The sequence below is a fragment of the Carassius gibelio genome, chromosome B5 (genome assembly GCF_023724105.1).
Source record: "Carassius gibelio isolate Cgi1373 ecotype wild population from Czech Republic chromosome B5, carGib1.2-hapl.c, whole genome shotgun sequence".
Lineage (NCBI taxonomy): Eukaryota > Metazoa > Chordata > Actinopteri > Cypriniformes > Cyprinidae > Carassius > Carassius gibelio.
Window position 1 is genome coordinate 27,942,555 of NC_068400.1, and position 14,011 is coordinate 27,956,565.

A 14,011-nucleotide genomic window follows, 5' to 3' on the forward strand; every position below is an offset into this window, starting at 1 on the left:
GCTGTGGGATTCTTTCCTGAGCCAGATGGTTTATCCCGCTCACTTTGAGCTGCCCAGGACCACAGGAAACACTCACAGAGCCATAGGCAACTATATCGGATATTTATAGAAAGTCTCTTACAAATAGAGCTTTTTCATCTTTTGTCTGGAGAATGTGAATCAGCACTTGGAGTCAAAAATAGCATTATTCAAACAGATGGTCTGATGCAAACTAAAGGGATGAAAAAGCTGCACATCAATAATGCAGGAATTGATATTTGTAGAATTGTTTATATTAAATTGAAAACTGAAGGAAAAGCTGTTATTTTTATTTATAGAGTGTTTCCCAACCTTTTTTTGTTTTTGTGGTTTTAATATACTGAGTTTGTAAGATGACAGCTAGACAGGTTTTGTTGATAATCAGGAAATCTACACGGTTATATTATATTGAAATCATTTTAAATTCAAACTCAGTGCTTCACCAAGCAGTTTCACCTCAACGTCACACTTTTGGTCCAGATTCTGAGTGGAACAATGAGGAATTGTGAATCAGACAAAGGCAAAGCATTTATTTTCTTTTTTGGCCTGTAATGTGAGACTGCCCTCAAAACATTGTGTCCCCTCACTACAGTGCCTCCACATGGAAGAACTCCTATTCTCATCTCTGAGAATTACACTGCCCTGGTGACATAATGTACTGTACTTTTGTGTGATGCAGAGCAGTTTTGTTTGTTAGAATAAAGCACTTGATGGATTATTTAAAGGAAAAATCAGTCATTGTTTACTCTGCATGCAGCTTTAGAGCTACAAGAGTACAAATGACTGGGTGAACTATTGCTGTAAAATGTTAGCAAGCCCTGTTATGAGTGATAAAATCAAACAATCTCTTTTCTCTGTGTTGATCAGAAAGGAGCAGGCTATCATCTGGATCTCTTCTGGGTAGCTGTGCTGTTAGCAGTATGCTCTTTTATGGGTCTGCCCTGGTATGTAGCTGCCACAGTCATATCCATCGCCCACATTGACAGCTTGAAAATGGAGACCGAGACATCCGCCCCTGGCGAACAGCCTAAATTTTTGGGTGTCAGGTACGTTCTAATGCATATAAAAGATGATTTTTGGTGATTCCTATGTATTTGTACAGTGAAGAGCTTTTGGGTCGCTCGGTGATTACAGAGTTGGGCTCAGTGGGACGCCTGTTAAAAGCCTGCATGTTGGACTGGACTCCTGGCGGTTTATTGATGCAGCTGTAAGCTGAACAAATGTAAACAGGCCTAGTTCTGCTGAAAACACTGTGCCTGGATTTAGGTTGTATTTGTTATGCTTTTCCGATTTGGTTAAGCAATTCAATATGATTTAATTCTCTAAAATATTTCAGATATGAATGATAATTGATATTATAATTAGAAATTATTAGTTGTAATTAAGGAGGTGGGGTCTAATGGTTAAAGATGCGAGCTGGTGACTGCAAGATCGCAGGTTCAAACCTATAAACTTTCACCTTTATGCCTGATCAAGTCACTCCAGGGGGAGTCACTTTGGAAAAAAGCATCTGCCATTTGAGTTCTTCCTGTAATTTAAACAGTGGTACACTAAATGTCTGTTGGTCTGTGAAGATTAATGCACTCATGGGTGCAGCTGAAATAGCCAAATACCCCACATACTGTACACTAACGTTCAACAGTTTGGGGTCAGTGAGATTGTTTTTCCTTTGTGAAAAAAAATGAATACATTTATTCAGCAAGGACACATGAGATTGATTACAAGTGACTTTTATAATATAACATTGTATTTTTTGTTTCAAATAAATGCTGTTCTTTTGAACTTTGCATCCATCAAAGACTCCTAAAGATGAAAAATGTATCACAATATAATAATTTTTACTGTCGTTATTTTTGTAATTGTCTCCTCTTCAGGGAACAGAGAGTGACTGGTGTCTTTGTCTTCATCCTCACCGGTCTGTCTGTCTTCATGTCTCCTATACTCAAGGTAACAATACAATCCATCAACATGCATGTGTGAGAGTTTCTTTTTCTGTTCTAACTGAAGAATTATTTCCTGTAGTTTATACCCATGCCAGTGCTGTATGGAGTCTTCCTCTACATGGGAGTGGCTTCTCTCAACGGAGTGCAGGTGAGTTACCCACACAACTCTGCGCTATTAAAAACTGAATTGAAAAACAGCCTTTTAAATGAAATTTCTGGGAAGCAGAATTATATTTCAAATTGGAATTTAAGAAAGTGTAATTAAATTCATAGAGATATAATCAGATCAGGGTATTTACAATAACATGACATTACTTTAATAATCGCTATTTGAAATCGTTTGACCTTTTAAATATTGCTCTTTGGTTCTCAGTTTATGGACCGACTCAAGCTGCTCCTCATGCCAGCCAAACACCAGCCAGACCTGATCTACCTGCGGCATGTGCCACTGAGGAAGGTCCATCTGTTCACTTTCGTCCAGATACTTTGCCTGGCGCTCCTCTGGATCCTCAAGTCCACTGTGGCTGCCATCGTCTTCCCTGTTATGGTCAGTCACCTCTTTCACCTGTTCACTGAACATTAATACTGGAAGCGGCTGTGAGGGCAAAACTGAGTGCTTAAATATTACACAAGCCATTAAAAAGTTGGAGTACTTGAGATGTTTTTGCAAGAAGTTAATTTTGCTCACCAAGACTGCATAGGAGACTTATTTCAGAAGCATTAAAACAATTTGGAATTATTCGAAAGTGTTGGCTATTATAATACTTGTGCCACGTATTGCATCCCATTAGAAAAGTGACAAAATGCATGTTGCACTAGAATGTTGGTAATGTTTAGATGTTTGTCAGTCAGTAATAACAGACACTCAAGTTCCAATATGTTTGCAAAATGCATCTGTAGTATATGTCCTAACTGAAAGAGCACCATTTGCTATTCTCATTGGTCAGATCTTGGCTTTGGTTGCTGTGAGGAAGGCGTTGGACTATATCTTCTCCCAGCATGACCTCAGTTTCCTGGATGATGTCATACCCGAGAAGGATAAGAAGAAGAAGGAAGATGAGAAGAAAAAGAAAAAGAAGAAACAAGGGAGCATAGACAGTGACATGGAAGATGTGAGTGTCCTGAAAAAATGTCTTTATATTAGTGTTAGAAGAATTCAGGCTTAGTTGCCCTTTAATAAAATAATTGAATACCTGTGTTTGATACACATTATGTTCTGATGATTGATTGAATGGGTATTTCTTTCTTTTTTTTTGTTTATTCATTCATTTTTTGATTAATTCTGTAATTATTGTTTTACATTAGTTTTTTCTTGAAACATTAGCAATGACAAAGTTAAAAGATTAGAAAAAATTACCTCAGTCACACTCTGAAGAGACTTGGTAGTCATGATTGTCTGACAGCTATGAATATTTCGTAACCATTTTTTTTTTGTTGAGTTTAATACTATGACAATTTGGGCGGCTGTGAAAGAGGAAGTGTGAACTACTCTGGTGTATCAGGTTCAGTTCCTAAAGAACTTTTTGACCATTTCTCCCTGTGCAGTCTGACTATCCTTACAATGAGAATATCCCCAGCATTAAAATCCCAATGGACATGATGGAGCAGGAGCCTTTTTTAGGAGATAAGGCCTCTGACAGTGAGTAGACTGGACCTGGGGCCTCTTGAACGATTCAGCATGAGCAGTTTGCTTTCTCTTTCTTTCATATGCGCTGCATGCTTCCACTTGCTCCTCTGTCATGTAACACCTGTGGAGCTTGTCAGACCTTGGCTGTAACTGTCAGCTTCATTACCGTTTCTCGCCCTGTCATAATCGTTTTGCTTTACTTTTGTCATTTTAGTTAATTGTTACTCTATACTTAATGGAATAGTTCATTCAAAAATGAAAGTTTCCTGAAAATGTACTCCCTCTCAGACCATCCAAGATGTAGATGGGTTTGTTTCCTCAACGGAACAGATTTGGAGAAAATGTAGCATCACATCACTCGCTCACCAGTGGATCCTCTGCAGTGAATGGGTGCCGTCAGAATGAGAGTCCAAACAACTGACAAAAACATCACAATAATTCACAACTCTAGTCCAATCCTTTAACATTTTGTAAAGTGAAAGGCTACACATATTAAATATGTGAACCATCACTTCTGGCCAAAATACCAGACCATAATCCATATGATTAATCCAGTGAAAAAGTCCATCTCTTGTGATCCTCTAATCTCAAGATACAACTGTTTTGGACTGTTTTCATTAGTAAACAGTGCTTTATCTGTGCATATTTCTCTCCTGATTCAGAATCAGATTTTTACTGGATAAAGCAATAGCATGGATAGAGGACTCATGGCATATTCTATCCAAAAGCAATGGTTGAAGTTGGATTTGTTTATTACAATCATGCAGCTTTTTAATTTTTCAATGAATGGACTGGAATCATGTGGATTACTTGTGGATTATATCAGCTGTTTGGCCTCACATTTTGACGGCACCAGTTTTTTTAAACTAAATTTTTCCTAATCTGTTTTGAAGTAATACTCATCTTCATTTTCAATGGCGTGAGGGGGAAGTACATTTTAAGATCATTTTCATTTTTGCATGCCCTATTCCACTATCTTTTGTGTCATGCTAACATGGATTCAGGGATCATAACTGAGTGACAATAAAACAAAAAAATGTTTTTTTCATCCTTTTGTAGTGTGTAACAAGCTGTAACAAAGTCTCTTTTCTTTTCTACTAATCATAGATGTATAAAAATGTTATTATCTAATGAAAATGCTAATTAAAAATAATCCCTTGAAATCCCAGGATGAATTCGATATGAAATCCTTGGAGGACTTTAGTCTTCAGTGATTGTGTTTGGCTTCTATCTATTATTTTTTTTTTGCATGTATCTGGTGTATAAAGCGTGCTGGTGCTGTTGATCCTGTATGTTGAAACTGCATGAAGGTGCATATAGTGCTCGTGTTCAGCAGAACGTGAAGCCAAGCATGTGTTAATAATGGACCATGTGTTCCTCTTGCAGGAGAAAAGTCCCCTTCATTCCTTGACCGATATTCGTCATGCTGAAAAGCGCAACTACTTTCAGACCACCCCGATGTCAAGGTACACATCTCAAGCTGTTGTTAGTAATATGAATTTATAGTGTGGATGGATTGCCACACAGTGAATTTAAATAATGGAATTTGTGTTCAGATTTTGCATACAGTATGTCTCATAAAAAATAAAACAAAACGGTGCACATTACTATAATACAACAAGATCAGGATACAGGAACTGAAAGCCACTATAATTTCTAACAAAATCACAATTTGTCAAGGCTTTGTGAATACATAAAGTCCTTACATTTGTTAGTTGTTCAAATAATTCTTTCAACCACAAGTTAGTTTCAAAGAAATTCTTTGTCGTTACTGGGAAATAAATCGAATGCCTATTCTGAAGAGGACTAATCAAGTCTGTTTTTTTCAGTTCAGAGAGACTGCCATTAAATGTGCCTCAGATCAAAATTGATATGGACCCAGATGACAACAATGGCTACCACTGGAAGAGTCGAGGGTCTGAGACGTCCATATAACTCCTCCAATCTGCTACACACTGTAGATTTTATTAGCTCTTCCATTTTGCAGAAAGCCGTTTGCCAAGGGATCTTTTTATAAAGACTGTCCCCCGTCACGGATCCTTTCTGTGAAGACTAAAGAATGGCTCGAGGAATGCTTGTCTTCCACTCACTTAATCACTACATTTTGCAAGTTGTAATCTCTTAATATTATGCAATTCATTTCATTGTTTGACTTGCGTGTTGAGCTGTAGAGAAATGCTGTAGCTGTTTTCCACGAGTCCACAACTACTCTCTCCGTTATTCATCCAATACAACAGAAATCTTTCTTCCAAATTCACATAACATGACACTGTTTTCCTTTACTGTTGTTTTGCTGCTCTACCTCTGTTTTACCTGGTAGGCATTATGTAAAAAGTTAACTTTTCCATTTTTATTTGCACAGCATGAGATTTTTTATTGTACATCTTGAGCAAACTTTTCAACAAATGACTTATGACGAGAGAGAACAACTGTGGCAATATATTGTAATATGTAACTGTTGATTAACTTTTTAATGATGGTTAATATTATTGACTGACATTGAACCAGCTATTTTTCATATTGTTTCCTATAAAATAATTGTGTTATTAAATTTGAATATGTTTCCTTTAACAGTACAGTATTTATGCCTAATAATCCAGACACATTCTAATAAGCTTGGATAATTTAGAAAGCTTATTAATTAATTTAGTGTTTCAAGGCATTTGCTTTTTCACCTGTTTATGGAAACCCTAAAAAGTCTGTGTAAACCGACAAGTACTAGAGGGTCTGTTGTCCTGCAAACGATTTACGTAAGTGGCTTAAACCTGAATTGCAATAATTCACGAAATTCCTTTAGTTTTAAGATTGTCTCATGTAATTCACATCACTTTTTTTTATTTGTGCTTTATTTACTTGATTTCTGGTCTCTGAATGTCATATTGCAAGTAAAAAAAAAAAAAAAAAAAGAGTCAGCAAATGTCAACAATGATGACATCAGTGCATGTCCTAAACGTTCTCTTTGATCCTTCAAGAACTCAGTATCTTTTGTCAATTCCTGCTCATTTGTCATTATTTTCCTGTTTCTTAAAAAAAAAAAAAAAAAAAAAAAAAAATTCAATTGATCTACAGTATACAGGTAGCTTCCATATTGTGTTTTCGAAATCAACTTCTTTTAACCTTGTAAGTAAAATATTTGTAACTTATATTTTTTGGGGGTACCTAAAGATAAAATATATGTGAAAGCGTGTCTGGGGAAATTCTTGAAAGTTTAAATAATGCTACATAATAATTGTAGAGTGTGTAACAAAGATACATTTTTAATCAAGTTTTGTGATTTTTTTTTTTTTTTTTTTTAGAACAAAACAGCTGAAATTATTTTAGAATTTCTATTTTTCAAATGAAAATGAATATTAAAAATGAACAGAATTTATTAAATGGGTCTCCTCATTTCTTTTCATGCTTTATTTTTTTTAAATAATTTTGTTTCCCCTTTAATATAATTTTAGCTGATAACAGTAAATAACTCAACCAAAATAATTTAGTTATTCAATTCTACACTAGATTCCAAGCCCTACATATACAGTATATATACAATATATATACACTGTTTTGTGCAAAGATCTTAGGCCACTAGTATTTTCACACACACACAAACACAAAAGTTTAAAGTCAGTTATTTCTAGTTTTTGCTTGTGATGTGCCAGTAGGAAATATCAGTTTACATTTCCAAACATTAATTTTGCCTGTGAGATTTTTGTCTGACAACAGCCAGGTCTCCACACAGAAATCTGATCTCATCATCATCCAGTCAGTCTGCAATGATATGATGAAAACAGAACAAACTGAGACAGACTCAATCCAGAACAACTGTGACAATGTCTCCAAGGCACTTCAAGAAACCTACCTGCAAAGATAACTGAAAAACAAAAAGCTGCTTTAAACGCAATGGATGCTCACACCAAAATGTATTTAATTCAGTTAATAGAAGTCAACTGATAAAGGAAATCTATTTATGACATGAATTTTGACAGCATCCTCATGTTACAGCATTTTAAGTGCCTAAAACCTATCTCAAACGTCATCAGTGTCCAATAAATCTAATAAAATGAAATATGATTTTATACATGTAATAATTTGAATAATTTACAACTAACCTCAGTAGTAGTCGTGTCTGTCCTGACTGTTGGTTGTTCACTAAAGATGACACAATATCACCATCTAGTGTTTACAATTAACACTGCAACAGCTCCCGTCACATAGACTTCAATATCAACAGTAATTTAGGAAAAGTAGAAAGGCCTTTCTTTTTGTGATAATTTAGTGGGGAAAAGGTGCAGATAGTATTTCATTGTTCTTGACTATAGTGAAGAAAGCTACAATTTACCAGCTAAATAGAATTTTAAGGAAGAGGATATCACTTTCCAGTGCATTAGCCTTTCAAATGCATCATTACATTCCTACGTCTGCAAGACTGTCAGCCTAGATGATCATACAATCTATAAAAATCATGTAAAAACAGTAACTTGCTCCGATGCCAAATCATATCATTTCTGGATTCTTTTCATGTTAAGCAAAACTTGCATAGTCCATTTATGGGTTCATGGGGCGGCAGTGGCACAGTGGTTCATGTAGGTTGTCTTCAAACCGGAAAGTTGGTGGTTCAATCCCCGGTTCCACCTGACGAAGTGTCAAGGTGTCCTTGAGCAAGACACCTAAACCCAGCTGCTCCCGACGAGCTGGATGGTGCCTTGAATGGCTGACACCGCAGTCAGTGTGTGAATGTGTGAATGTGAGGCAAATTGTAAAGCACTTTGGATGGCCATGTGGTCTGTTGAAAGCGCTATATAAATGCAGTCCATCCATTTGTCCAGCTGAAGGCTTTCAGGAGAAATTCAGCACGTCTTTCATCATTCTTTGTTCTGCTGCATTAGATGTGATCCAAACAACCAGATGCAAGTCTCACTCTAAAGACAGACCGTCTGTTCTGTTCAGATCAATACATCTTGCCATCTTAGTACAGGAAGAACATGTTTAGGACCTAAAAACACCATCTATTCTAGATAATTCATGTAGTTCACATTCCTTACCCAGAGTCCCCTGTCCATGCATCACCACCAGAAACATTTTAAAGTGATGCATATAGCATCCCAGCATTAATCTGCATACATGAACTCAATATGAAAACTACTCTCACTGAATACAGAACCTCAAAATCATTGGAATGCAGATAAACAGCTTTGAAAAGAGTTGAAGATGATTTTTAGAGCAGTTTAAATTAGGAAAAGCAACCTACAGAAGCTGAAGTCTACTTCTGTGCCGGTGGAGCAGCTCGATAAGGAAATGTTGAAGGTCCAGCAATGAGAGATAGAGAGATGTTGTTGCTGCTCTCTCGAGCTCAGTGTGCACAGCTAACAGGAAGCTGTCTGAGAACATTTTTTAATGTTCATAAAACCAAGAAAAAAAAACATTTAAAAAACCTGGACATTCTGAGCATTCAGAAAAAATGTTTTCATACCTCAATGGTAACATTAGCAAAACATCCTTAGAAGATATATTTATATTGTGTGTATATCGACATTCAGTATGACTCTATTGGAGACCAATGAGACAAAAACAATCAATAAGCATTTTAAAGGAGTATTGTATAATAATCCTGTTGAGGAAAACAAATGATGGCGATAGTTTGAGTGAATTGCAATATTCAAATCCCCCATAAATGTCTGAATGGGGGAGTTCAGAAGATCGTTTTTACGGATTTGTGCTGTTGAATAAGTTGTAGTTAACTCAGTGTGCAATGTTTCATATTTATTAATGGGTGCATTTATTGCCCCTCATACTGTATGTGTGAACGTCATCCTAATGGTGCATTGTGTTTTTTTCTCCTCCCATGGAGTGCTTTATATTTTTCTGATTGCCAATAAAAAGTATAAATAAGAATCTAAAATTAAAGCCTCATTAGTGTAGATGGTTTTAACTTGTAGATCTTACCTGAAACCTGAAGAAGAAAATAAATCCAATTCCTCAGATAAATCAATGGCGCCCTTATAACGTACATTCTATTCCAAGTGCTTTTTCTTTGCTAAAAATATATTGAAATCTACGGAAGTATGAAAATGAACTATTTCTTGTCAGTCCGTATCGTAGATGTTATGTTCACGGTAAAGGTTATTCACACAGGAGCCTAATACAATCACACTGTAAATGCCACAAGCCTCATGAGCTGAAAGAGCAAAGTGAACAGAGGACAAAAACTAAACTTTTTGAAGCAAGTGGAAAATGTATTTAAAACATCTCAGAGGGATGACATCTTGTCGTCGAAATTCTCGTCATCCAATATAATTGCCGATACTGACTCATTAAACAGTGTCATTATCATATTTAATAACATCCTCTGTCTGAAAAAGAAAACATGAGTTTTAATCAAACCTGATTTTAATAACTGTATTAAAGTCTATTAATCAATTCAACCAGCCTGTAACCTGATCTGACATCTGCTTAAATTGCTGTGTGAAATGACAAATCTTTTCATCTCCCTCAAGGTCTTCTAAACCTGTATGAGTGTCTTTCTTCTGTTGAACACAAAAGAAGATGTTTTAAAACGTGTGGGTAACCAGAAAGTTGACCGTAGCCATTGATTTCCGTATTACTATGAAAGTCAATGGCTACCAGCAACTGTTTGTTCACCAACAATCTTCAAATGATCTTCTTTTGTGTTCAGCAGAAGAAAGACACTCATACAGGTTTGAAATGACATGACGGTGAAGATATGATGACAAAAGTTTTTGGTTGAACTGTCTTAAGTTTATTTTTCTTATCCGCTGACAAATTGAGTTATCTTGTTAGAAAGTAGAAATCTAATGCAATTTAGTTATAGATGGGGGTAAGAAAATGATATATTAATGTCAGGTACTTTTTCCTGAAAAAAGCCTTGTGAAAACCAAACAAATTTACTTCAAAAGAAATGTACTTTAGGGAGAAAAAAAATATTGCAATAAATAATCTATAAATATGTGCTACACATGGAATTACTACTATGATGAATAACTGATTTATCTTTGCAAAATAAATTTTTAAACATTGTATTTAATTTATTATTAATTGATTAAATTATATAATTGTGTAATATATGTGTGTGTGTGTGTGTGTGTAATTGAACTTTTATTTAATTTTCTAGAGCTGAAACTTTTCAAAGGGCAGTGGTTGGTCAGTGTGCTCACCAGCTTTTGACACAGTTGGGAACCCCTGCACCTCCTTCTGCATCCTGCAGGAAATAAAGCATCGATGATGAGTTTTCTGCTGATCTGCAACCAGCTCCTTCCTTTCACTTAATAATCCCCTGTTGTTAAAAAACATCTTCTAAAGATGTTATTTTCCAGTCTAACTTACAAAGTTTTGAACGAAGGCAGGTCCAGTCTGAAGTACTGCGAACAATGTCATCCAACTTGGACAGAAGTGATGTAGTCTTTTTCAGTTTATTCTCCTGTTTGATATAAGTTGAGAGAGAAATGAAAGAACAATTTGACCATTAATCCAAACCTTAAAATAAAAAATGTCTATGTATTTTCCTGGTCAATGTTCAAAGTCAAGCAGCAGGAGAGAAGATGAGAAAGTACTGCGTGGTTGTTATGACAGTTCGGGCTTGGTTAGCACCCAGCGAGTACAAAGAGCACCCTGTCGCTCTAAATTAATTGAAATCTCTCAACCCCTTCTCAGTTGGCGAGCGAGCTGCGTTTGTGCATGCTAATGTACGCTCATTCTCTGGGTACAGATTCAGTTTAGACACTTCACTTAGATGCTCTCACCAGCATCTCTTCGCAATGTGCCATTTATTGTACGTGGAAAAACAGCAAGCGAGCAGATAATTGGAGGATCTGCAAGGGAAAACTGAAAGGCTAAATTAACCAAACAGTGACATGCTGTAGATCAGGTTACCTGTGAAATTTTGATATGATCTTCAAGCATTAAAAGCAATTCTCCTGTAGCATTAAAATAGGATTTCATCAAGAATGTTTTTTTTTTTCTATATGAGTTTTCTACCTCAGCTCAATGCAATTATGTCATGTATTATTGCCAAAAGAACTTGAAATTAAGTCACTCAGAGAGGCATTGTGCTGCAAATCATCTAGACGTGCATCAAAAAGATCGAAGCCTTTCACAATAGCTGACAATCCGGGCGTTGAGCTGTCTTACAGTCAAATGAGCACAAAAAACCTCTTGAAATCTGAAGAATGGCTTGGTTGTGTAATAACTTAAAATCTGCAGCGAAGCACAGAACATGTGGAATCAAATCAACCTGTTATGAAACAAAGATCTCCTGTCGTGAACCTGGTAGATAAATAGTGCATCTCACCTTCTCCGTTTAACACACTGTGACATCTGCAGATGAACAGCAGGCCGTTACTGTGATCTTAATTCGATCGAGAACAGTCGTCTGCACAGGAAGAGAAATGGAGGCATGAGTCACTCCAATTAGAAGTATCTGGAAGCACACACACACTTTTGATCTCATTAATACACTGACTCCAGGATGATATATGCTATATTGTGATTCCCCTGCTATGCCATGCATCATGATTCATTTTTTTGTGGACACTACTATAAATACATGTTCTGAGGGCAGGCCATGAGCAGAAACATTCAGTTCACCAGCAGGAGGCTGCAAGACTTCAAGGTAATTTGAAGATATTCTCCACAGGAGGTTCTGATCACTTCACCCTGGGTTCTGCTGTAATACTAGGACAGGGGTTTTAAAACTGGGGTCTATTTATTTATATCTATATATCAATATTTAGTGTGGACAGTGCTGAATTTAGATTTATTTTTTAATTAGAATTTGTATTTTTACCTTTTATTTAAATTAGTTTCCAATACAAAAATTATATATATATATATATATAATTTTATAAGTATACATTTATAAGTTAGGTTTTTCATAAAAATGTAATTAACAATTTGTTTACATTATTAATAGCTTCAGTGGACAATAACATCATTTTATATTAAGTAAATAAAACAATTGCTAAAAAAATGCATGAAATACATCTATTGTGGAATTTAATTATCATAGATTCTTTCTGAAAACCGAATTTTGTTGGCATTAGTCTATTTCACACAATATAGAGCATTCAAAATAATGAATTTCTACATGTAAATATATACAGGTCACCCTAAATTGAAGTTTAAAGTGTTATGCTCCACCACTAGAGGGTACAGTTGGGCAGTACATTGACTAAGAGTCTTACAGGGAGCTAGTGTGCTTTTAAATATAATTATTGTGGTAATGTAAACTTATGTTCTTCTTAAATTTCTGACAGAGTGCCCAATGTCACAATAATTTGACTTGCATATACACTTTGCTACAACAAATGACCTGGTATCCACCCCCCACCCCTCACCCCTTCTCCTTTAATGACGCTAAGCCCTGAGGTGAACACAGTTGAATTCCATGTTGAGTGGCTCTTCTTATTACAGTTCAAGATAAATTAAATATACGTTTCTGTGCCCGGCTGTCTGCCTTTCAGCAAGAGTTCAATCTTTTTTGTCCACCCAGGCACACAAATGACTTCATAAAGCTTGTGCAGTGAATATTGGCTACATTTTCACTAAATTTAAAAGGCATGAGATGCTAATCAGAGAACAGCCATCTGAAGCTGACCATCACGGGAGGGAAATGGTCAGATCTTTTTTGAGGGAAATCTGTTCTAAAGGCATTATTTGACGGAAAATTATCCTGAGCCTGCAAAGCAAAAATTGAAATAGGATCTGAAATTTACACAGAGGAGAAATGGGTCTGATCTGTATTAATATAAGTGTAATTTGATCCTATTAGTTGCAGGAATATAAACTATATTGCCAAAAGTATTGGGACACCCCTTCTAATCAAAGGTTTGACTACTTTAGCAATCTCCATGAGTACAAATCTAAATGTTTAAGCATACAATGATATTATAGGGAACTGTGTGCTCCTAATTTTATAGTAACATTTTGGCAGGACCTTTTCTATTCTAACATGACAATGCCTATGTGTATAAGGCAAGGTTCAAAAATAAATGATTGTTTCCATCAGTGTGGAGACTTGACTTGTCTGCATAAAGCCAAATCCTAATCCTAGCTGAGCATCTCTGGTGTCACTTTAAATGAAGATCTTTAGCCAAAAACTCACCAAACACCAATGACTTGTATATGATAAAACACATCAGTGTTCACGCCCGTGAGGAAAAAAACAGCCGTGGTCCACACTCTTCAGGTGCAAGTCAAATTTGTTTTACCTTCATTCTGATAAATGAATATTAGAATCAGGCGAGAAGGTGATCTCATGAAACAACACTTTATTGGACAGTTAAGACTAGATTTCAAGTGGTTCTTGCAGCCCAAATAGATATTTGGTTTAATGAAAAAATTATCACAAGATGCATTCTGAGCTTTAGCATCTGATCATTATGCAAATTAAGCAAAAGCATAAAGCTTTTTTCTTATTAATGGG

At 35.9% G+C, this 14,011-nt stretch overlaps 1 protein-coding gene across 6 annotated transcripts in view; it reads left to right on the forward strand.

Moving 5' to 3' along the window:
- The window catches only part of slc4a4a (solute carrier family 4 member 4a), a 54,053-nt gene extending 47,090 nt beyond the window's left edge, over window positions 1-6,963 (forward strand). For 3 of the 6 annotated variants that reach the window (XM_052555500.1, XM_052555501.1, XM_052555497.1), the window contains 8 exons: window positions 886-1,064; window positions 1,893-1,965; window positions 2,041-2,109; window positions 2,335-2,508; window positions 2,909-3,073; window positions 3,507-3,600; window positions 4,975-5,054; window positions 5,418-6,963. In XM_052555500.1, the coding sequence (XP_052411460.1) occupies window positions 886-1,064; window positions 1,893-1,965; window positions 2,041-2,109; window positions 2,335-2,508; window positions 2,909-3,073; window positions 3,507-3,600; window positions 4,975-5,018 (798 nt within the window). In that variant the 3' untranslated portion in view covers window positions 5,019-5,054; window positions 5,418-6,963. The remainder of the gene's footprint in view (window positions 1-885; window positions 1,065-1,892; window positions 1,966-2,040; window positions 2,110-2,334; window positions 2,509-2,908; window positions 3,074-3,506; window positions 3,601-4,974; window positions 5,055-5,417) is intronic. The other 3 variants (XM_052555498.1, XM_052555499.1, XM_052555496.1) reach the window with 1 other exon arrangement.
- The last annotated feature ends 7,048 nt before the right edge of the window (window positions 6,964-14,011 follow it).